Genomic DNA, 24,570 nt, shown 5'->3' with positions numbered 1-24,570 from the left:
CTCTGATTGTGTCACGTCCTGACCTTAGTTCTTTTTTTGTGTCTCTATTTTAGTTTGGTCAGGGCGTGAGTTAGGGTGGGCAGTCTATGTTCTTTTTTCTAGGTTGTTTGTTTTCTATGTGTTTGACCTGGTGTGGTTCCCAATCAGAGGCAGCTGTTTATCGTTGTCTCTGATTGGGAGCCATATTTAGGTAGCCTGTTTTCCATTGTGTGTTGTGGGTGATTGTGTTAGTGTTTGTTTCACATTTCAGGACTGTTTCGGTTTTCGTTATCTTTCACTTTGTTATTTTTGTATTTTGTCGTGTTCAGTTTATTAAAATATCATGGACACTTACCAAGCTGCGTATTAGTCCGATCCTTCATACTCCTCGTCTGAAGAGGAGGAAAATCGTTACTGATTGGGAACCATACCCGGCCAACAAAGAAATAGAAAAACTAGAATGCCCATCCAAATCACACCCCGACCTAAACAAATAGAGAAATGAAAAGGCTCTCTAAGGTCAGGACGTGACAGTACCCCCCCCCCCCCCCCCCCACCACCAAAGGTGCGGACTCCAGCCGCAAAATTTGACTCCATGGGGGAGGGTCTGGGTGGGCATCTAGCCTTAGTGGCGGCTCCGGTTCGGTACATAGACCCCGCTCTGCTCGCTGATCCCGCCCCTTGCCTTGGAACCGTACCGTGGGTCGTTGCCGGGGACTCCGGACCGTAGATCGTTGCCGGGGACTCCGGACCGTAGATCGTCGTCGGGGACTCCGGACCGTAGATCGTCGATGGAGACTCCGGACTGCCAACCGTCGCTGGAGGCTCCGGACTGCCGACCGTCGCTGGAGACTCCGGACCATGGATCGTCACTGAAGGCTCCGGGCCATGGATCATCACTGGAGGCTCCGTGCCATGGATCATTACTGGAGGCTCCGGGCCTTGGATCGTCACTGGAGGCTCCCGGCCATGGATCATCACTGGAGGCTCCGGGCCATGGATCATCACTGGAGGCTTCGGGCCATGGATCATCACTGGAGGCTTCGTACGTGAAAACGGTAAAGGAGGTGCAGCGATTTTTAGGGTTTGCCAATTGCTACCGGAGATTTATCCGGGGTTTTGGCCAGGGGGCTGCTCCCATTACCTCACTGCTGAAGGGTGGTCCTGTACGTCTGAAGTGGTCGGTTGAGGCGGACAGGGCTTTTGGGCAGCTGAGGCTGGGATCAGAGCCGTGCTCTCTCGGCGCTCAGGCACGCCACCGAAGCTCCGCCCATGTGCTTTCTTCTCGAAGAAGCTCAGCCCGGCGGAGCGGCACTATGATGTGGGGGACCGGGAGCTGTTGGCTGTGGATAAGGCTTTGAAGGCGTGGAGACATTGGCTTGAGGGGGCTAAACACCCTTTCCTCATCTGGACTGACCACTGCAACCTGGAGTACATCCGGGCAGCTAGGAGACTGAATCCTCGTCAGGCAAGGTGGGCCATGTTCTTTACCCGTTTTGTGTTTACCCTGTCCTACCGACCAGGTTCCCAGAATGTAAGGCAGACGCACTGTCCCGCCTGTATGACACAGAGGAGCAGGAGGATCAGACTCCCATTCTCCCGGCCTCCTGCCTGGTAGAGCCGGTCGTGTGGGAGCTGGACGCGGACATTGAGCGGGCGTTGCGTACTGAGCCCGTTCCACTCCAGTGTCCCGTCAGACTTCCGTACGTTCCGTCTGCTGTCCGTGACCAGTTGATCTATTGGGCCCACACATCACCCTCCTCTGGTCATCTGGGGATCGGTCGGACGGTGCGCTGTCTGTCTGGGAAGTACTGGTGGCCCACATTGGCTCGGGATGTGAGGGTTTATGTTTCCTCCTGCTCGGTGTGCGCCCAGTGTAAGGCTCCTAGACACCTGCCCAGAAGTAAGCTACATCCCTTACCCGTTCCACAACAGCCTTGGTCACACCTGTTGGTTGATTTTCTAACAGATCTTCCTCCCTCACAGGGGAACACCACAATCTTGGTCGTTGTGGATCGTTTCTCTAAGTCCTGTCGTCTCCTCCCTCCGCCCGGTCTCCCTACGGCCCTACAAACTGCGGAGGCCCTGTTTACACACGTCTTCCGGCACTACGGGTGCCTGAGGATATAGTGTCTGATCGGGGTCCCCAGTTCACTTCGAGAGTCTGGAGGGCGTTCATGGAACGTTTGGGGGTCTCAATCAGCCTTACCTCGGGTTTGCACCACGAGAGTAATGGGCAGGTGGAGAGAGTGAACCAGGATGTGGGCAGGTTTCTGCCGGGGGAGTGGGTTGCGTTCGTGCCCTGGGCAGAGATGGCCAGAACTCACTCCACCACTCCTCCACTAACCTTTCTCCCTTTCAGTGTGTATTGAGAGCCGGTTCTGGCACCGTGGCATCAGAGTCAGACCGAGGCTCTTGCGGTGGACGAGTGGTTCAGACGAGCGGAGGAGACCTGGGAAGCCGCCCATGGTCACCTCCAGCAGGCCGCGCTGCGCCAAAAGACCAGCGCGGACCGTCACCGCAGTGAGGCCCCGGTGTTCGCACCAGGGTCTGGCTCTCGACCCGAAACCTGCCCCTCCGCCTGCCCTGCCGGAAGCTGGGCCCGCGGTTTGTGGGGCCATTCAAAGTCCTGAGGAGAGTGAACGAGGTATGTTACAGGTTACAGCTTCCCCCCGATTACCATATTAACCCCTCGTTCCATGTGTCTCTCCTCAGGCCAGTGGTGGCTGGTCCACTCCAGGAGTCTGAGGTACGGGAGGTTCCTCCGCCCCCTCTGGACATCGAGGGGGCCCCGGCGTACTCCGTCCATCCCATCCTGGATTCTAGGCGCCGGGCGGGGGGCCTTCAGTACCTCATGGAGTGGGAGGGGTACGGTCCAGAGGAGAGCTGCTGGGTTCCGGTGGCTGATGTATTAGACCCTGAACTACTGCGTGAGTTCCACCATCGCCGGCCGGATCACCCTGCGCCTCGCCCTCCGGGTCGTCCCCGAGCCGCGCGCCAGGGGGGGTACTGTTCGGGCGGCGGTCGACATCACCGGCTTTCTAGCCATCGCCGCTCCATTTGTTTTGTCTTGTTCCATTCACACCTGGTTTTCTTTCCCCAATCAATCCATATGTATTTATTCCTCTGTTCCCCACCATGTCTTTGTGTAAGATTGTTTGTGTTTCGTGTATTTTGGAATTGTGGATATTGTTCCGCGCATTACTTTTTGTCTATGTTCCGTGTTTGGGCACATTTTATGTTACTTTGTGCTGTCATTTTGGACCGGAATAAAAAGTGCGCCTGTTCAATACACTCTGCTCTCATGCACCTGACTTCGCCTCCAATACACACTCCTAACATTCTCTCTACTATTATTCTGACAATTCACATTGTTAAAATAAAGTGGTGATCCGAACTGACCTAAGACAGGGACATTTTACTAGGATTAAATGTCAGGAATTGTGAAAAACTGAGTTTAAATGTATTTGGCTAAGGTGTATGTAAACTTCCGACTTCAACTGTATCTGTGTATGAGAAGTGGCCTTTTTTCTATGCTACATACTGTATATCCTTCTAACTCCCTGGGGAATTCCTATATGGAGTAAGTACATTAAGTGCACAACACCTCCAATGTAGTTGAGGTTGTCATAAATAACATGTTTGATTGATTAAACACACAGAGAGCTGAAATGTAAAGCTACAGGCAAGCTTTAGCTGGTCGTAGAATATCTCAGAGGAGCTGGGAATGTTAAAAATGCTACAAAAGGGTTGTGATATTTTCAAGAAGCAGATTGTACTCTAGGGAATTGGAAATATTTACTAGCAGAAAAAAACAGTGCATTTTGTTTTTACCACATTTCCCCCATAAAAATATATACTACCGTTCAAAGTTTGAGGTCACTTAGAAATGTCCTTGTTTTTGAAGGAAAATCATAATTTTCTGTCCATTAAAATAACATCAAATTGATCAGAAATACAGTGTAGACATTGTTAATGTTGTAAATGACTATTGTAGCTGGAAATGGCAGATATTTTATGGAATATCTACATAGGCGTACAGAGGCCCATTATCAGCAATCATCAATCCTGTGTTCCAATGGCACGTTGTGTTAGCTAATCCAAGTTTATAATTTTAAAAGGCTAATTGAGCATTAGAAAACCCTTTTGCAATTATGTTAGCACAGCTGAAAACTGTTGTTCTGATTAAGGAAGCAATAAAACTGGCCTTTAGATTAGTTGAGTTTCTAGAGCATCAGCATTTGTGGGTTTGATTACAGGCTCAAAATGGCCAGAAACAAATAACTTTCTTCAGACACAAAGAACTTTCTTCTGAAACTCGTCAGTCTATTCTTGTTCTGAGAAAGGAAGGCTATTCCATGCGAGAAATTCCAAGAAACTGAAGATCTCGTACAATGCTGTGTACTACTCCCTTCACAGAACAGCGCAAACTGGCTCTAAACAGAATTAGAAAGAGGAGTGGGAGGCCCCGGTGCACAACTGAGCAAGAAGACAAGTACATTAGAGTGTCTAGTTTGAGAAACAGACTCCTCACAAGTCCTCTATTTAATGAAGCTGCCAGTTGAGAACTTGTGAGGCATATTATTTTAATGGACAAAAATGTGCTTTTCTTTCAAAAACAAGGACATTTCTAACTGACCCAAAACTTTTGAGCTGTGAGCTGGAGTTTGGCATGTTATTTTTGGCATGTTATTTTTTTGGTGTGCAACCCACAAACCTTAAACTCATTCTGCAGTTTAGTATTAGGTTCTAATTACCAGAGTAAGAACTCGACGGACACTATGAAAGCTTAATCCAAGTTTATTCTTCCCAAAGGATCGAACATCTGAATTAACAAAAACATATTCACACAAGCACTGATATTTAACCCTTTCTCCTCTGCTGAGTCTCCTCCTACACATCTGAACAGCCATTACATCTCTGTTGCTAGACAGAACCTTAGTGATATCTGTTCTTCCTCACTTCATCTGACCTGACCTCTACCCCAAAGTGCTCACTAGTCCCCAACTCACGGCTGTCATGGTGACTGGTACCAGACTGTGTCTGTCCTCCTCCCATAGGATCCCTGTTGGCTAACGATAACATATCCTGACATAATGTAAATGTTATACATTCCCCTTTCTCCCTCAGTGGCATGAATAAGTACATTTCAAGAAATCAGAACCCAACACTATCCAGTTCAGATAAGTCTGAGATGACAGACTGATTTTCCAGGGTATTTTTTTCAAAGCCAAATGAAGGACATTACCTATTTCAACCTATTCTATGTTTTTCCAATCATATTGCAAATACATTATCAGTTGCTTTTTGATAGATCGTCATGATTATAGAAAAACAGGAGTAAATTATTAACTTATTTAAATATCCAGGAGTGTTTTGTCAAAACTGGATCCAGAGCTGGTTAACAGGAACTAGTTACAGAACTCCAGTATAATTATCACAACCCTTTAAAGTACGAAGGCAATTAGAATTGTTGCTTGGTTCTGTTTCTCTTCATTTTACACTGTATTCTGTTGAGTACATGAATCCTCATTTACATAACAAGTTTACCCAGAAGTCAGTACTGAACTTTGTCCATATTTTCTTTTTTATTAATACAGAATTTAAATTGTGTTGATATGTGATTCACCTTATCATGTGAATTATAGAGAGCATTCTTCCAAATAAAGATGGAAGAGAGCAGAGAAACCTCTCTCCTATCAAAGAGGAAGCTGCAGAGCAGGGGGAAGACAAAGAAGTCTGTACTGTCAGCCCATTTGGGACACGTAGACAGCCACCCAGAAACCCAGAGGACAGGTACTGAAATGATATTTCTATTCAACATGTATCACCTATCAAATCAAAAATCTAATTTTATTGGTCACGTACACATATTTTACTGTCAGCTAATGATAGTGAAGAATCCACAAGTGAGTTGTGGTCATTTAATATTCCATACCATTTTTCTATTGAAGACCCATTAGGCCTGCTGTCAAAGAGAGAGAGAAAACATTTCAGGAATTTGTGGAGGAACAGCTGAAAGTTGATGAATATGCACAGCAAAACAACAAGCAGGTATGGAGAGCATAGAGGATTTGCATATGGCCTACTTTCAGAGTAGTTCATGCCCTGACCATTATACGTAATCTATTCATTACACTTTGTACTCATGTCATCTAAAATAAGTTATCTACTGTATCTAAGCAGCTGGTCCCTTTTCAGGACAGCAGGGAGGCCAGGAGAGTTGCAGAGAGGAGATACTTCCTGAAGAAAGGGAAGGGAGTCTCCAGGATAGAGAGGGGTAAGGACAGTGTGCAGCAGAAGACCTGGCGAAGGGCCTCCCTCTCCCTCAGCCAGCAGCCCAGGAAGGTGAGTTGTGGCAGCCAGCAGAGACGCTCATCAGCCCCCTCCCTGCAGCTCAGTGACAGGACCGGACACAGGGTCAAGCCTTTACTGATCTCCCAGAGGAGCTGCCCTGCTCTGACTGAGTCCTGGGAAAAGACAACAGGACCTGCCACACGAGAGAGAGACAACAGAGTTAATCAAACGGCCAGACATAAGAGTACACCAAAGCACACAGAAAATACTCAAAGCAAGGCCACTGAAAACACTGCATCTAGTGTTGATACTAGAGAGAGGAGAGATCTGTTGGGCATTACAACATCCCGTAAACGGCTTGTGAGATCGCCGTGTTTGACCTCCGTGGAGCTAAGTGATGAGGTGGTGTCACAGAATCATGTGTATGCTGCTATGAGGGACCTTGTCCATAAACAACTTGAGGTGAAGGAGCCACATTTGGCATTGCAGCCTGTTGATAGTACTACACAGCCAAACAACATGGGCCAACCTAAGGTCAAACCTCAGGCAGTAAATGTTGGCTTCAAGACAATCAACGACCACATAGTTAGAGTCACTGACAATGGGCCGGTCTCATCAGGGACTGCGGATGGGGAAAATGTCACACACTCCAATTTCACCAATATTTCAAAATCTCAAAGCGGGTCTACAGCAGTGATGTCTCTCCTATCTCTGAGTAGTTCTAACAGTGACGAGGACGAGGACAACCCTAACTCTCAGTGCCACCAGCAGCCCACCCTCCCGTCTCCCCCACGGCTCGGACACAAGGACCAGAACCTGGACCTGTCCGATGGTGACTACGCCAGCGATGCCCCCAGCGAGGCTGGGGATAGCCTGCCCTCCAGACCTTTTCTCACCCACGGACCCACTCTCCACCACCACCCATCTAGCTCCTGCTCCAGCAGTGACAGTGACACAGAGCTCCGGGACATAAACTGGCACAAGACAGAACCACGTCCATTGTACCCACAGTCTGCAAGGAAAACAAGCACAGAGAGAGCCCTGCCACTGGGGAGCAGCAGCAGCAGGGGAACAGACATAAAGTCAAAACGTCCCTCCTCTGCAGAGCTCAAACCCAGCATAGTCCCTAAAGTAACAGCTAGAACTAAAGAGACCGTGAAGAGCAGACATCACCAGGGGTCCAAGCGGGGTGAGTGTACTGTTTATTTTGGCTCGACTAACTATGTAATTGAACTGCTATAATGAAGAACACAGACATGAATCATGTAATAATGTATACCAGTTTACATGCTACATGATATGTTTTTCTTTGAAGAGGTCTTCTCTCTACTAACAGTCACTTTAACCTCCTTCAAGCAAATCAGACCGTGTCAAAGCCACACAGCAGTAATCTATTTGGAATAAAAGCAGAAGAGAATCATGATTTGTTGGACAAGATGAAAACGGAACAAGAGAGAGCAATGGAACTCCTCAGGTAAAATGTACAGGGACAGTTTGGTTAGTTTTCATAATGTGATGCCCCGGAAAATGTGTCTGTGCCGTATCTGATTGTGATGACGTGCTGGAGAAATTAAACACAAATTATGTAAAAACCACTGATGATATATGATCCACGAGATTATAAAGAATTTGAGCACTTCTGGAATTGCAATATCAGAAACCTATCATGTTCTTCATCAGAAATGGAGTTTTTTCTTTAATTTCCACTGAAATGTGGGTTTTACACAGAAAGAGAATGGACCAAATAGAGTGCTGTGACAGAGATGGCCACCACAGCAGTTATGGATCCCCATTCGCCCATACAGAAGGCCAAGTGTTGAAGAATCAACCGTTTTCTCCTAAACTAGACGTTGGAGATGGTCAGGTAAAGTCATTATGTGACTGATCTTAATAGACCTTAGTAAAACAAATTTGTCCATCAGAATCTCATAAAGCCTTGAGGCCTAAAATAACCTACTATATTTCACCCAGCTGGTATCGATATAACGTAATATGTGAGTGAGTAATGAATGTCCGTGAGGTGCACATAAGTCGCGGAGCGTCATAGGAGTCAGGTGCATTCTGTCTCAGCGCCTATCAGTTTCCTACTGACCAACATTAACATGGTACAGAGCGATGCATTTCCTGTCTCATACGGTGTGAATAAGACAGTGTTACCTTTTTATGACTGAATCAAACGCATCCCCTTTGCTTGTCCTGACCTGATGATACCGATGAAGGATCTTCATTTAATCACTCTTTTGTTGCTGCAAATTTTCCTGCACCGCAAGAAATGCAGATGAGCTTTGTGATTTCCATAAATTCACTGAAAACCCGCTCTAACGCACGGTTATATTAACAGTATTGCACTTTCATGTAGCCTACTTTTGTCCAGCTAATAGCCTAACTACCCATCAAGCAACATTATGGACTAAACGTACAAAAAACATGCAGGATTATTTTTGCTTCAACAATACTGGTCAAATTAAGATCCCACATCTGTAACAGTTTATAACGTACAGCTTTATAAACAAACACCCAACACCCAACGAACACCCAACATCCAAACTGTGAACATGAGTCAAATGTCCACCATATTGGTTGGTTTGTCTCACTTTCATCCAGGGTGTGTGTGTTTGTGCTTGGGTGTCTTCATGTCTGTGCGTGTGTGTGTGTGCGTGCATGCGTGTGAACTCAGGATCTCAGGCAGCAGATTCTAGCTCTTCAGGAGCAGTTCTCTAAGAGGGAGTCCCACTGGTCCCAGGCTCATCATCTGCTGCAGAACCAGGTGGAAGCCCTGACCAGAGAGAATGTGGAGCTGCGTGACAAGCTCAGTGCTCCTGAACACGGCCACCAAGAGGCAGGGAGGAGTCCTGACACAGTCACTGCATCTCACATAGGGGCAGAGAGCGCTGTAAGAAGACATACTGTACCTGAGTAATAACCCATGAATAACCCATTCCATACTTTAAGTCAGTTAATACAATAACTTGTAACACTTCTCTTATCTACTAATGACGTCAATACTTTCTGACCTCATCAGTGTTCTGTGTCCAAAAATTATCAGTCATCAGTGGTATCAAGGTGTCAGTAGCGCTCATTGTCTATCAGTATATAATCCATATGCCCAGGTGTCTGAGGATATTCATAGAGCTACTAGTCAGAGGATAAGGGAGAGGAGATCTTCAAGTTGTTCCAGTCACAGTGGAAACCCAGCCAGAAGGTCAACAGTTGGCAGTTTTCCAGCTGCAAAGTCCAAGGTGCAGGTACTGTATACAGTATCGCTACAGACCATATGAAAGCCATGAGGCTCGCAGTTTTATCCTAACAGGAAATAGCTTTTGGGCTGTATTTCTAAGAGATTTAACTGTATATTTGAGCAGAAATCATTTGAAAAGTTTACAGAAACCAACCGACAGCTCCCCTCTGTGCTCATAATTTTCCATTGATCAAACAGAGCTGGTTTACTTCCTGCTCAACTGATCTAAGATCAGCCCTTTCTACCTCACTCAGTCCTAACTAGGGTTGCAACATTCTGGGAACTTTCAATAAATCTCCTAGTTTTCCAGAAATCTGGAATCATCCAACCGGGATTTCAGGGAAAACCAAGGAATTTATTGAAAGTTCACAGAATTTCGCAACACTAGTCCTAAACTTTTCAATTATGAAAGAACAGTTCACAACATTCCCTGAAGTAACTACACTAATACACTAGATAGAGAGGCATCAGCCAGAATAGTGGATGTTATAATATGTCTATAATATGGATATTTGTTCCTCAGATTCCTGAACAAAGGAAATTGTCACATATGGTTTCTGAACCAGCTCCTTCAGTCGTCCACAGCAGAAGTGCTACTCCTGCATTCAACAAAGCACCTGTCCAGAAGAGTGCAGCTTACAGTAAAATGGACACAGTCAGTATGAATCTTACAATCAGTCTGGCAAACAATCAAGTAATGCATTCTGTTTAAAACAAACATAGAAACCTGAAGGAAATTGATTTTTGTACAGTACTATATATTCCATGTGATTCAAATCAACCTGACATTGTATTTTCAGCTCATTTACCATTTTAGAGGTATATGTTGTATTTTATCTCAAGTTTTGTCAGAGATAGACGTCTCTGTCTGACTGCAGTCAACTTGTTAGGCTAAATGTAATAAGTATCAAGTATAAAATGTGTTCTGAAGTGGTCTTTAAGCACCCCACTAATAATTTAGAGCGATTTACAATGGGCCGTGTCAGATTAGTGACTCTGCCCATTATTAATTATTTATTCTGTGTAATGAATATACTCATTGGCAATTCTAAGAAACTTAAGTGTTAAAACCTGATTTTACTTTTCAATAGTTTTTCCTTCTTCATAATGTATGAACACTTTTGCAGGTTCAATAATAGATGGAACAAGCACAGTTAAAATGCAATTTCATCCAAACTGGCCAAAAGGTTGTCTTTAAAACTGCATGTGACACTTTCATAGGTCATCACGGCCAGCTAAACATATTGTATATTGCAAACGACAATGTCTAATGTCCCTTATTAACAATTTAGACCAATGGATGTTCTCTTCCTCATAAGAAGCATGAAAGAGGGGACTAGTGTTTATAATTATCATGTGACTTGATTCTTTTTTTAGCCTTATCACAACTATCCCACCAATGCTCAAAGCACAAGGGATTGGGGACCTGCCTCCTTAAGTAAGTACTCTAGTCTGTTCTGTGCTTACTATACATTCAATCAATTGATTTGGCAATGATGTTAATTTCATTCACAGCAGGCCTTTCATCAAATTCAGTCAGTTTTGAGGACACCCATCACACAAATGACTGTCTCTTAAAGCAGCATAAGAGCAACAGAGATCAGGTACATATGTCTGTAACATGGTGCTTAGACAGCATCAGTCGATTGTAACACACTGCTACATGTAACAAACAACCACTATGAAATAGCCCACTAATTCTCGCTGTCCTCAGGGTTTGGGTCGGTCAGTGGAAAAGGAGACGGATGCGAAAGGTCGACAGAGCAGGAGCGCCACACCATCAGTCAGCAAATACTCCAGCTCAGAGTCAGAACACAGGGTAATGAAGCCTAGCAGAGGTTCTGATGTGTATAGTAATCTACTAAAGTTACTGAAATAACCAGTTCTACATAGGTAGATTGTTATTTTGCTCACTTCAAACATTTTAGTAATTTAGCAGACGCTTTTATCCAGAGCGACTTACAGGAGCAATTTTGGTTAAGCGCCTTGCTCAAGGGCACTCTTACTACATTTGCACACACTGTACAGTACATTGATTTTTCTGCTGTGTTATTGACTGTACCCCATGTGTAACTCTATGTTGTAGTTTTTGTCGCACTGCTTTGCTTTATCTTGGCCAGGTCGCAGTTGTAAATGAGAACATGTTCTCAAATGGCCTACCTGGTTAAATAAAGGTGAAATAAAAAATATGAAAATCATAAGATTTTTCACCTATTGTAGCCGGCTCGGGGATTCGAACCAGCGACCTTTCGGTTACTGTCCCAAAACTCTTAACTGCTAGGCTACCTTTTGGATGGCTGTGTTTCTGAGATACTATAGTTCCTTGCCAAGGTCTTGGGCCATCTTGGACAGCTTTAACAATCCCTAATTTGTTATTACAGGAACCACGTTTGAATCCAGGAGCGATGAGTGGTAACTTCACCCACACAACACACAAGGGCATAAACAATGACGTGTGTGAAGAAATACACTATCCAGATGGTAAGGTAGGAAAATTCCCCTATGTTGTTATTTCTTTGAACAAGTACTTGTATGAAGTATATAATTTTCTGCCCTTTCATTGAAGTTTAATTTCAGCAATTCCAAAGTATCCCACTAACACAGTCACCACTCATAGTGAAACAATAATAATGCACCAACATGCCATGATATTGCTCTGATACACAGATAGAACAACTTTTCTCCAATGGCTGGCGTGTATTTACATTCCGCAATGGAACTAGAAAAGAGATCACTGCTGACCAGAAGTCAGTAACTGTCACATTCTTCAATGGAGATGTCAAACACATACTGGCAGATGGGAAAGTGGTGAGTAATGTGTCGTACTGGGGACTATGCCAGTGAAACTGCCATGTCCATTTGGGATATTATAACAACAAAGAAATTACTACAAACAACAACAACAAAATCCCCTCGGACATCATTGCACACGTAATAGAACAGCAGAATATGTCATGCAGTTTTTTACTTCTTTGCCGGACGCTCTTCTTCATTTCATTAACAAAATAAAAACAATAACAAAGGCACTGGGGGGTGGGGGATTTTTTATAACGCCATTGTTTCTCTTTGATAGGTGTACTACTATGCTGATGCACAGACAACTCACACCACATACCCAACTGGTTTGGAGGTCCTGCAATTTCCAAACAAGCAGATGGGTAATATTTTTAACAAAGCTCTAATCTGATATACACTACATGGCCAAAGGTATGTGGACAACGCTTCAAATGAGTAGATTCGGCTATTTCAGCCACACCCGTTGCTGACAGGTGTATAAAATCGAGCACACAACCATGCAATCTCCATAGACAAAACATTGACAGTAGAATGGTCCCTACTGAAGACCTCAGCGATTTTCAACGTGGCACCATTATAGGATGCCACCTTTCCAACAAGTCAGTTCGTCAAATTTCTGCCCTGCTAGAGCAGCCCAATTGGCTCAGCGCTGAAGCTCTAGGTCACACAAGCTCACAGAACAGGACCGCCGAAAGCTGAAGCACGTAGCACGCAAAAATCGTCTGCCTCAGAGAGCAACATCAGCACAAGAACTGTTCATCGGGAGCTTCGTGAAATGGGTTTCCATGGCCAAGCAGCCGCACACAAGCCTAAGATAACCATGCGCAATGCTAAGCGTCGGCTGGAATGGTGTAAAGCTCGCCGCAATTGGACTCTGGAGCATTGGAAACACTTTCTCTGGAGTGATGAATCACGCTTCACCATCTGGCAGTCCGATGGACAAATCTGGGTTTGGTGGATGCCAGGAGAACATTACCAGCCTGAATGCATAGTGCCAACTGTAAAGTTTGGTGGAGGAGGAATAATGGTGGGGCTGTATTTCATGGTTCGGGCTAGGCCCCTTAGTCCCACTGAAGGAAAATCTTAATGCTACACCATACAATGACAATCTAGACCAGGTATTCCCAAACCAGGGGTACGCGCAATGCCATCGGGGCTACGCCAAATAAAAATGTGATTCACATAGTATTTATTTTAATGTTTTTATAAAAATAAAAAAATCTTCACATTTTCAAACAGTCCATTTATATTTTCCAACGGGGCTATACATTTGGTTGAGGTTTTTTCTCGCCTGAGTAGTCTCGTTTCACTGCCAAATATAAAAATAACCATCTAGTGGTCAGCGAAATAACAACACAATGTCAAATACAGGTAGCCTAGTCAAATAATTAACATCCAATCACATTAACTGTTACTCTCTCACGGAAATTCCACTAACGGTCCGTATGTAGCCAAACGTAGCTGCTGCTCATGTTGGTATCTGTACTGATGGCGCAAAAGCCATGACAGGGAGACATAGTGGAGTGGTAACGCACGTGCAAGCAGTTGCTCCCAACGCCACTTGGGTACACTGCAGCTTCCACCGAGAGGCTCTTGCTGCAAAGGGAATGCCTGACAGCTTGAAAGACGTTTTGGACACTACAGTGAAAATGGTTAACTTTGTTAAAGCAAGGCCCCTGAACTCTCGTGTATCTTCTGCACTATGCAATGATGGGCAGCGACCATGTAACGCTTTTACAACATACAGAAAGTACGCTGGTTATCAATGGGAAAAGTATTAATACTTTTTTTTATTGAGAGACGAGCTTAAAGTTTTCTTTACTGACCAAAATGTTCACTTGTCTGACCGCTTGTATGATGATGAGTTTCTCACACGACTGGCCTATCTGGGTGTTTTTTTCTCGCCTGAATGATCTGAATTTAGGATTACAGGGACTCTCCGCAACTATATTCAATGTGTGTGACAAAATTGAGGCTATGATTAAGAAGTTGGAGCTCTTCTCTGTCTGCATTAACAAGGACAACCCACAGGTCTTTCCATCATTGTATGATTTGTTTTGTGTGCAAATGAACCCAAGCTTACGGACAATGTCAAATGTGATATAGCGAAGCACCTGAGTGAGTTGGGTGCGCAATTCTGCAGGTACTTTCCTGAAACGGATAACACAAACAACTGGATTCGTTATTCCTTTCATGCCCTGCCTCCAGTCCACTTACCGATATCTGAACAAGAGAGCCTCATCGAAATTGCAACAAGCAGTTCTGTGAAAATGTTATTTAATCAAAAGCCACTGACAGATTTCTGGATTGGGCTATGCACAAAGTATCGTGACTTGGCAAATCGCACTGTTAAGACACTGATGTCCTTTGCAACCACGTACCTATGTGAGAGTGGATTCTCTGCCCTCACTAGCATGAAAACTAAATACAGGCACAGACTGTGTGTGGAAAATTATTTAAGACTGAGACTCTCTCCAATACATCCCAACATTGCAGAGTTATGTGTAAGCATATGTGTAAGCACACCCTTCTCATTAATCTGTGGTGAGTTATTCACAATTTTCGATGAACAAATAAGGTTTTATATGTAAGATGGTTAAATAAAGAGCAATATTATTGATTATTATTATATTATTATTTGTGCACTGGTCCTATATCAAATCAAATCAAATGTATTTATATAGCCCTTCTTACATCAGCTGATATCTCAAAGTGCTGTACAGAAACCCAGCCTAAAACCCCAAACAGCAAGCAATGCAGGTGTAGAAGCACAGTGGCTAGGAAAAACTCCCTAGAAAGGCCAAAACCTAGGAAGAAACCTAGAGGAACCAGGCTATGAGGGGTGGCCAGTCCTCTTCTGGCTGTGCCGGGTGGAGATTATAACAGAACATGGCCAAGATGTTCAAATGTTCATAAATGACCAGCATGGTCAAATAATAATAATCACAGTAGTTGTCGAGGGTGCAACAAGTCAGCACCTCAGGAGTAAATGTCAGTTGGCTTTTCATAGCCGATCATTGAGAGTATCTCTACCGCTCCTGCTGTCTCTAGAGAGTTGAAAACAGCAGGTCTGGAACAGGTAGCACGTCCGGTGAACAGGTCAGGGTTCCATAGCCGCAGGCAGAACAGTTGAAACTGGAGCAGCAGCACTGCCAGGTGGACTGGGGACAGCAAGGAGTCATCATGCCGGGTAGTCCTGAGGCATGGTCCTAGGGCTCAGGTCTTCCGAGAGAGAGAAAGAAAGAAAGAGAGAATTAGAGAGAGCATACTTAAATTCACACAGGACACCGGATAAGACAGGAGAAGTACTCCAGATATAACAGACTGACCCTAGCCCCCGACACATAAACTACTGCAGCATAAATACTGGAGGCTGAGTCAGGAGGGGTCAGGAGACACTGTGGCCCCATCTGATGATACCCCTAGACAGGGCCAAACAGGCAGGATATAACCCCACCCACTTGCCAAAGCACAGCCCCCACACCACTAGAGGAATATCTTCAACCACCAACTTACCATCCTGAGACAAGGCCGAGTATAGCCCACAAAGATCTCCGCCACGGCACAACCCAAGGGGGGGCGCCAATCCAGACAGGAAGATCACGTCAGTGGACTCAACCCACTCGAGTGACGCACCCCTCCTAGGGACGGCATGGAAGAGCACCAGTAAGCCAGTGACTCAGCCCCTGTAATAGGGTTAGAGGCAGAGAATCCCAGTGGAGAGAGGGGAACCGGCCAGGCAGAGACTACAAGGGCGGTTCGTTGCTCCAGAGCCTTTCCGTTCACCTTCACACTCCTGGGCCAGACTACACTCAATCATATGACCTACTGAAGAGATGAGTCTTCAGTAAAGACTTAAAGGTTGAGACTGAGTCTGCATCTCTCACATGGGTAGGCAGATCATTCCATAAAAATGGAGCTCTATAGGAGAAAGCCCTGCCTCCAGCTGTTTGCTTAGAAATTCTAGGGACAATTAGGAGGCCTGCGTCTTGTGACCGTAGCGTACGTGTAGGTGTGTACGGCAGGACCAAATAAGAGCTCTTTGTCTCTTCCCAAGAGCCGTTGTGACAAACTCACACTCATTCTTATGTTTAATAAATGTATCGTATGGTGTGTGTGTGGCAGGCTTACAATGATGGCAAAAAACAACATTTGAGAGTGTGCTGACCCTGCTGCTAGAGGGGGTACGCAGCTGGAGGTTGAATGTTTGAAGGGGTATGGGACTATAAAAAGTTTGGGAACCACTTTTCTAGACGATTCTGTGCTTCCAACTTTGCGGCAACAGTTTGGGGAAGGCCCTTTCCGGTCTCAGCATGACAATGCCCCCGTGCACAAAGCGAGGTCCATACAGAAATGGTTTGTCGAAATCGATGTGGAAGAACATGACTGGCCTGCACAGAGCCCTGACCTCAACCCCATCGAACACCTTTAGGATTAATTGGAACACTGACTGCCAGCCAGGCCTAATAGCCCAACATCAGTGCCCGACGTCACTAATGCTCTTGTGGCTGAATGGAAGCAAGTCCCTGCAACAATGTTCCAACATCTAGTGGAAAGCCTTCCCAGAAGAGTGGAGGCTGTTATAGCAGCAAAGGTGGCTGCATATTAATGCCCATGATTTTGGAATGAGATGTTCAACAAGCAGGTGTCCACATACATTTGGCCATGTAGTGTATATTTTCAGGGTGACCAGGCATAGACACAGATAACAAAAAATGTATTAATGTTGTCTGTAGAGAAACACCACCCTGATGGAAAGAGGGAGATCGTCTTCCCAGATCAGACGATAAAGTTCCTCTATCCTGACGGCAGAGAGGAGAGCATCTTCCCAGATGGAACAGTGGTCAAGCTCTCAGAGTAAGATACACATACAGTACTTGGCTCTATTTTATGAAGGGTAAAAGTCTTAACTACTGCTGCATTTTTATATTTTGTGTGTGTGTGTTCTGAAACTGTAGAAGTGGGGAGAAAACAGTGGAGTTCAACAATGGCCAAAGAGAGATCCATACGTCCCAGTACAAGCGGAGGGAATACCCTGATGGAACATTGAAGACGGTGTATTCTAATGGAAGGCAAGAGACCAAGTTCCCCTCGGGCAGAGTACGCATTAAGGACAAGGATGGCATTGTCATAATAGACAAGAAATGAAGAACATATGTTTTATGTTTTTCAAGCCTTTATACCAAATTAGCAATGCTCCATTGTGTTTGACTGTAGCTATTTTCCTGTGGCATATTTGATCATTTTCTAAGTGCTTGTGTGTAAACAGACATTTTTAAATTGTGTATGTTTATTATTCATAAATCATTGTACACTAAATAAGTACTACTAATCAATACAATACATTTGTGTTGAAACTATTTTGTAGAGATCTTTGAATGTCCATACTGCTCTCTTGAAGGAATATATTTCTTATTTTTGCATGGCAATGTCATAACCTTCTTGACCTCTTCATTTGTGTCAGCAGGATTCTTATGTTGCACAGAATGACAGATTATTCATGAGGTCCCCACATATCCCTTGCCTCTCAAACAACAAGACTGACATGTAGGTTAGGGCTAATAACTTACTGGCCTGGGCCCGGTTTCCTGCTGAGGAGTATTTCTGTCTGTAATAAAGCCCTTTTGTGGGGAAAAACTCATTCTGATTGGCGACTGGCTCTTCAGTGTGTGGGACCCCTGCCCAGACATGTGAAATCCATAGATTAGGGCCTAATGAATTAATTTAAACTGACTGATTTCCTTATATGTATGTAACTCAGTAAAATCTTTGAAATTGTTGCATGTTGCGTTTGTATTTTTGTTCAGTATAGATACAAAATAGGTTATTTTGAAATTGTGGACAAATTACAAGGTTGCTTTTCCATATAATGTGTGTTTATACTGTATACTTTCGTGTTTTTACACATTAATGTTTAGGCTGTGCTAATAATAAATTATTACAAAAGGTTGATTCCAAAAATGTTTAGTTGCTCAGTTAGTTTGACAAGTGGCACTCACTAAGTAGAGGAGGGTTCGTAGGTCCCCAAAACAAAGACCCAAAATCCTTTTTCTCTTTGCATCTATCCAACTCATCTTCCGTCCCTCTCTTCTGTTTGTGGCTACAACCTGACGCTAGCTGGCTGATGAGCTTGTGAACCTCGTGGACTGCAGTCTTAACGTTGAGCTTGTCCCACGACGCCTTCAGTGTGACCTCATTAAAAGGAAACGTCAGTATGAAGTCTCCCACACGGAGTGGTGGGGTGCTCTTATCTTGGCTTTTAGGGTCCCATGGGAATTTAGGAGTCTTGTACTTTTGAATGTGAATGGCAGGTAGCTTACAGCAGCCCCCGGCTGGTTGCCTTGAGGCCTGCCATGGGATAACAAGTGTTGACAGGTTTCTGTCATCAAACTCTGACTCTGTAACCTCAGACCACTGGATGGCCTCTGTCATCTGTGAGAGCACTGGATGTGTCTTTCTGTTTCCAGTTACCGCTGCAGTCTTTGAATGTGGGATGAGTATTGGATTCAGAGCCGAGCCCTTGGTGTTGCTTATAGAATTCCTTGCAGAACGTATCCGGTTCATCTCAACTGATGGAAAGTATCTCATACTGTCAGAAAACGTAGAATGGATGCTGTGACTTTTCTTGTTTGCTGGGTGGTGCTCACACCTAGACTTGGGGAGCAACATTGGGGACTGCAGAGACTGGCTGCCTAGATAGCAGGGGCGTTTGTACTTCTGTTTGAGATATCCTCTCTGTCTAACGCTGTCCATGGACTTGTAGTTCATCAGATCAACCAGATCATTGAGAAGTACTTTCTTGACTGTCACGTCTACTTGGCAGTCGATGGTGAGAGCAGGGCTGTAGTTAACCTCTAGTAGCCATGGCTTATATTTAGCATCAATTAGGATGTCAAACCCAAAGAGCTCAACACTGTTTGGACTGGAAGGTACGGATGGGGCTATGGTGAGCAAAGTTAGTGTGACAATGTTGTTGATCTTTTGCCAGAGGAACAGTTCATTGATTCCTTGGCTATGAAGAAAGCAGCGGAATTTACTCATAGTCCACTTACATCCTTGTCCCACTCTCTCTTTGTCTGTTGTGTAGAAGGGGCCAAACTTATTAATGCTCGTGTTGGTCAGGTGAGAATAAAGGTTGTCCAAAGATGTCAAATTGTATTTCTCAGTCGCAAAGCGTACCAATCCCTCCTGATGCATGTAGATGGTGAGAGGCTGAAAACTTTTCACACAAACATAGATCCGAAGGTCAAATTTGTACCCTGAGATGAGGAGAGGATTGCTGATGTATCTCTGAATGATCACTGAGGAGTCATACACCAAGTCTCTGATGTCCTCAAAGATAAAGACGCCCCTGCCTCTTGATAGATCCACTGGCTTGCAGATCCAATACCACGACCTGCCTCCATTCTTCAAACGATGCTTGGTGTACTCTGCCAGAAACCTGGTGTAATCATTGGGGAGGATGAAAGTTGTCGGGCTGAAGTTGTAAAGACCCGAGCCGAACGTCCCTCTCATTCTCTTCAGGTTTCTGGCCAGGCAATCCTTGCGGGTGATGCCCACAGTCTTGGGGTGATGGTTGAGTCTCTGCCATGGCAGTATGTTCTCATAGTCTGAGTTGTGGAAGGCTGAGGTGCGCCAGTAGAGGTTCCAGTCTCCCTCCTCCTGCTCCTGCTCGTCATACTCCTCCCAGCCTCTTTCCAGCAGCACCTCTCTCACCAGCTCTGGGGCTCCCTCGTGTAGCCGGAACACCAGGGGTGTGGGGCCACACACCCCTGCGGCCATACCAGGTAAGCAACAGTCTGATCCTTCACTAAAAAACAACAGTACCATTATATTGATGAGGTTACAAAATGAGTCAGTTTATTCCTAACTTGGAAGGTAAACTGTTGCAATCAGACCACTCCCGTACACTCCCTTATTATTTCTTAGAAATTGCTCTTTGCTTGTAAGATATTTGTGAATACATTTTAATTGAAAACAATCATTGCAATTCAAATCATTTTGTTCCTATGCAATCAAACTTTGGCTGTAAACTTCTAGTCTGGGGGCCAGTCTCTGTAACATCCAACTCTTTGTAATCTGTGCTGGGTACCAGTCTCTGTAACATTACACTCCTTGTACTCCCTGCTTGGTACCAGTCTCTATAACATTCCACTCCTACTTCGTGCCATGCGCCAATAGCTAAACAGAGACTGGCAGTGGCAACCAACCAGTCTAGCAGGCTTTACACATGGGCGTTAGAATTCAACATATGATTAATGAACCTCGATTACCGTCACACATCTCACTGAAATTGTCCAATATCGTATTTACATTCTACCTACCTTGATGAAAGATCTCTTCTTTTTAAACACAGGCACCTCTCGCCCGGTCTGAGCTTTCTTCAGTTCTGCGAGTGTTATTAAGACCTCCACGCCTGCCGGTCATCCGTGTTGCTAGGTGAACCCACTGCCGCGCGAAAGAGTGTAGCCTAGTCATGTGGTTCGAGCAGGACAGGTGGAGGTCAGTTTTTCATGATTCAATGTAGCCTACAGTAACAATGGATGTGACTTCAATTCGATTTGAAGTCAATTAGCCGACATTTGAAGACATAGTCACCGATTTTTACCGAAAAAAAGTTTTTTCCACTTTTACTGGTGAATACTGAAGACATGAAGTTCAAGTTGTTGTTTTTGCTACCCACATTCATACCGAAATAATTTGGTAGCTGGTAACATCAGTAAATAGGCAGTAATACACTATTTAAACCTTGTAAAAAGAACCATGTTGACCCCGCTACCAACATAAGGGACCGCTATACATATAACCTATACTTGACATACTAAAAATTGTATGTATATTTCTCATAATTTTCACAGCATACATATCTATTTACATGAGAGCTGTAATTCCACATTGTCTATTTAATACAGTCAAGATTTGTAGACTTCTACTACGTCTTGTAGTTTCTGTGGTCAGGGCAATCCCTCTACGGTTTGGACTTAATTTCCCCCTCTGTGTAGAATTTTTTTCTCTGTTTGAATTCCACCCCACCATGATTTCCAGAGAGGAAGTTTCTGAGCGCATAAAACACTACAAATCGCACTGACTCCCATAGTCGATAGTTAGCAAATGCTACCTCCTTCTGGTCATAAAAAAGAACTCCATAGAATGCTGAAAAATGAAAAGAAAGCTTACATTTTTTGTTCCATCTGAACAGCCGGTAAAAGTTATAACATCGGTGGCTCAGTGAACTATGGACAGGTCAGTAACCTTATCTGAAAACTGTTAGCTTCCAGAATAAATGCACAGCACAGTTTTTTTTTTTTTTTTTTATAGCTCAGAGGGCTAACAGTCTTGAGGCATGTGGGTGACCTGGATTCAATACCTAGTTGGTCACAGATTATTAAAGGTTAGGCAATCATGACTACAGGAAAAGGGTAACTCACCCTTGATTTGTGTCTGCCATACAGCATCTGCATTGCCCCAGAGAGCAGGAAACACAAATAACACAGGCAGCTATTCTGGGTGAGGCCTCCAGAACAACAGACCCAGGATAAGGGCTGCGTGTCACTGAAGCTGGAAGAGAGTTACACTAATACCGTAAGTAGAAGTGGATCATCAAAGTGATTGTTGATATGTTAAAATGTATCGTCTGGTGTTTACATTGTCCCCCCTTACCAAATGAAATAATGCTTCTCTTCCAATGTATTGTGACAGATTCCCAAAAAGTATAGAGAATAGGGAAGTTTTGGCACCAAAGCAAATCATTACATAGCCAACAAAATGTATCCCCAAAGCACATGTGGCATAACTCTAAAAAAAGGTACATAATGTGGTCAGATACAGGGTTTTTCCTGAACAAAACAAATGTCTTAATTTTAGTGATTTTAAAATATGTTTTAATTACTATTGTCAACTTTAAGGAATGTGTTTCGAAAAAATGTGCGTAGTAACTTACACCGTTGTAGTCCGCAGTAAGGAAACCCACCTACAGATCAATGTATGAGGTCAAAAGGAGGAGAAGAACTTGTCTCTTATCTCGAAGTTGTTTGAATGTGTCAAGTTATACAGTACATAAGGGCGCTTTGTTGCCCTTAGAGTCCAGTTTATTTTTGCTGTTTATGTTATCCAGGAATGCAGCCACCGGAATCATTGCCAGAAGATTAACACCAGCAGAATATACAGTAGATATTTCTGCTGTGATGTTTGTGCGAGAGGAGGGGATTGTTTCAGTGATTGACATATGATTGATATGGTTACAGTGGGGTAAACATAAGGTATGTCCTCCTATGATTACATTTTTACAGGGCAGCTCACATAGGCAGCAGCCTGACAGAGTTTTCACAGACTTGTCATCAGGTATGGTGGAGTTTATAATTACTGCGCTAGAGCTTCCAGTACTGGACACTCCACAGAGCTGAGCCTCGCCTTGAGTTACATGCACTGTAAGGAGAGAGAGACAGGTCACATTTCTGTGAGACACAATAAGAAAGCATATGAAGCTGAATCTCTGTTACTTCCCCGGTTTCTGTGTTGTGGTTTTGTTTGTATATGTATGTATTTCAGGAAATGGCTTCCTGGATTCCCCCAAGCAGCTGATTGGTCAGCCCCATTGCAGATTGGAGCTGACCCTGACCTCTCCTCGGGGGATACAGCTGTCTGCAATTACAGACTCCTTCTCCAGCTGTATAAAAGCCTGTGTTCCTTTGCTCAGAAAAAGAGCTTCTGGGTATGCCCCAGTATTGTTTGTTGCGCAGACAGAGCTTGTTGGTATGTTCTGTGTTGGTTGTTGCTCAGAGATAGGTTTTGTTAAGTATTTCGTAGTCGCTGCTTCCCGAGGTATGTGTGTGCCAATAGGACGCAGTGTTTTTGATTATTGGAATTGTCTACTTACATTTGTATTATTCTGTTTCATTTGTTCCCAGAGGGGAAGGCACCTTGGGAGTGCTTAGGCAAGAGGCATGTGGGCATACATATCCCCATAGAATGTACTCTGTCTATGCACACTAGTTAAGACCTGGGTGGACCATCCCCCCTGTATTTTGGGTAGTGCGCCAGCTGGTGCTAGTTAGGTAAGTTGTGGGTAGGTAAGGTAGGAGAAGGGGCTCTTTAACTTTAACTTTCTTTGCTTTGGTTCCGTCCAGGCCCTTTTTCCCTGAAGGAATAAATTGTGAAAGGTATAAATTCCCTGTTAATGGTAAAATTCTGTCTGTCATCCTTACCCGCACCTACAGTCACATACCTCTTTCACTCCACGGGGAGTTGAGTGTAGCAGGGTGTTGCGTTCCCCCCTCCAAGAGGCGTGCGTAACAATCTCTTTATGGGAAGTTGATTATTTGTCTGCTGTTTTATGGTAAGCCATATAACATTTATGAACACTGCACAGGTAGTTAAAATGTTTAATTATCTGTGCTTGTATCTTGGCCAAATATAAGGGATGACATCAGATTTCCCCATACAGAAGAGGGGAAAACATCCCAAAGTAGTGATTGACTACATCCTGACTTTTTGTTTTGTCTTCTTCTGCCTACAGGTTGCCTGTAGTGGTGAGATATGTGATGGCAGCAGACCACAGTGGCGATCCTCCCAAACAAATTATCACTGAGACTGGGATCAGGCTCGCCCTGAAAGAAAACAGCTCAGTAAGCAGCTGCTCTTTGCAAAACAAAGATATTTAGTCTTTATTAGATTGAATTGACATACTGTATGCCTGGGCGCACTGAGAGCAAGATCATCATACCATTATGGAAAGAAGCTTCCAACTGTGTAGATCACATAGCTGCAACAATAGTCCATTTGCAGCCCAAGTATCGTATAAGGCTTGGTGTGAGAAACAGAGGACAGGATAATGCACGAATAGGCAATGCTGACTGACGCAACTCCCATCCCCTCCGAGTTCAAACTATTCCTTAAAATATAACATCCTTTGGGATTTACTAACAGAATATATTTACTATAAATGCAATCCTATGAATAAAAAACAACCTGTTGGTCTCAGTAGTTGCAGATGTACTACTGACTAACCACCTGCAAAGACTCTGACATATAATGGCTATGGGATATAACCTGCAGGCTCTAGAGACTTCCAGTTGCTGTGAACATCAGCAGTAATCCACAAGAAACAACACATACATTGTTCATATTTCTTCCCATTTTCCTCAAAAAGAAGGATCAGTTAATGACAGAAACACTAAGAATCTATGAAATCCTCTATATCCAGACACATTTGCAGACACTTGAAGATCGATCGTTTGGACTGGAACAGACATATACTTACA

General features: G+C 44.2%; 2 protein-coding genes and 2 pseudogenes across 2 annotated transcripts in view; 1 reads left to right on the top strand and 3 right to left on the bottom strand.

Moving 5' to 3' along the window:
- Positions 1–18,090, top strand: part of LOC129848526 (centromere protein J-like) — a 30,061-nt gene extending 11,971 nt beyond the window's left edge. Inside the window, exons 4-19 of the mRNA XM_055915684.1 lie at positions 5,628–5,775; positions 5,934–6,033; positions 6,181–7,465; positions 7,633–7,750; positions 8,005–8,140; positions 8,954–9,169; positions 9,387–9,521; positions 10,038–10,169; positions 10,892–10,952; positions 11,030–11,118; positions 11,229–11,333; positions 11,896–12,000; positions 12,182–12,322; positions 12,588–12,672; positions 17,047–17,167; positions 17,269–18,090. Coding sequence (XP_055771659.1) covers positions 5,628–5,775; positions 5,934–6,033; positions 6,181–7,465; positions 7,633–7,750; positions 8,005–8,140; positions 8,954–9,169; positions 9,387–9,521; positions 10,038–10,169; positions 10,892–10,952; positions 11,030–11,118; positions 11,229–11,333; positions 11,896–12,000; positions 12,182–12,322; positions 12,588–12,672; positions 17,047–17,167; positions 17,269–17,458 — 3,167 coding nt within the window. The 3' untranslated portion in view covers positions 17,459–18,090. The remainder of the gene's footprint in view (positions 1–5,627; positions 5,776–5,933; positions 6,034–6,180; positions 7,466–7,632; positions 7,751–8,004; positions 8,141–8,953; positions 9,170–9,386; positions 9,522–10,037; positions 10,170–10,891; positions 10,953–11,029; positions 11,119–11,228; positions 11,334–11,895; positions 12,001–12,181; positions 12,323–12,587; positions 12,673–17,046; positions 17,168–17,268) is intronic.
- Positions 18,091–18,286: 196 nt separating this feature from the next.
- LOC129848523 (probable tubulin polyglutamylase TTLL2) lies at positions 18,287–20,140 on the bottom strand. Its single transcript, XM_055915682.1, has one exon. It carries the CDS (start codon positions 20,138–20,140, stop codon positions 18,287–18,289), a length of 1,854 nt encoding a protein of 617 aa, XP_055771657.1.
- Positions 20,141–21,278: 1,138 nt separating this feature from the next.
- Positions 21,279–22,548, bottom strand: LOC129848524 (protein unc-93 homolog A-like; annotated as a pseudogene).
- A 1,143-nt stretch (positions 22,549–23,691) lies between these two features.
- On the bottom strand, positions 23,692–24,448 carry LOC129848528 (protein unc-93 homolog A-like; annotated as a pseudogene).
- Between the last annotated feature and the right edge of the window lie 122 nt (positions 24,449–24,570).

Source organism: Salvelinus fontinalis, unplaced genomic scaffold (assembly GCF_029448725.1).
Source record: "Salvelinus fontinalis isolate EN_2023a unplaced genomic scaffold, ASM2944872v1 scaffold_1041, whole genome shotgun sequence".
Classification (NCBI taxonomy): Eukaryota; Metazoa; Chordata; class Actinopteri; order Salmoniformes; family Salmonidae; genus Salvelinus; species Salvelinus fontinalis.
The sequence above is the reverse complement of the archived record's forward strand: the minus strand, read 5'-3'. Positions and strand labels throughout refer to the sequence as shown.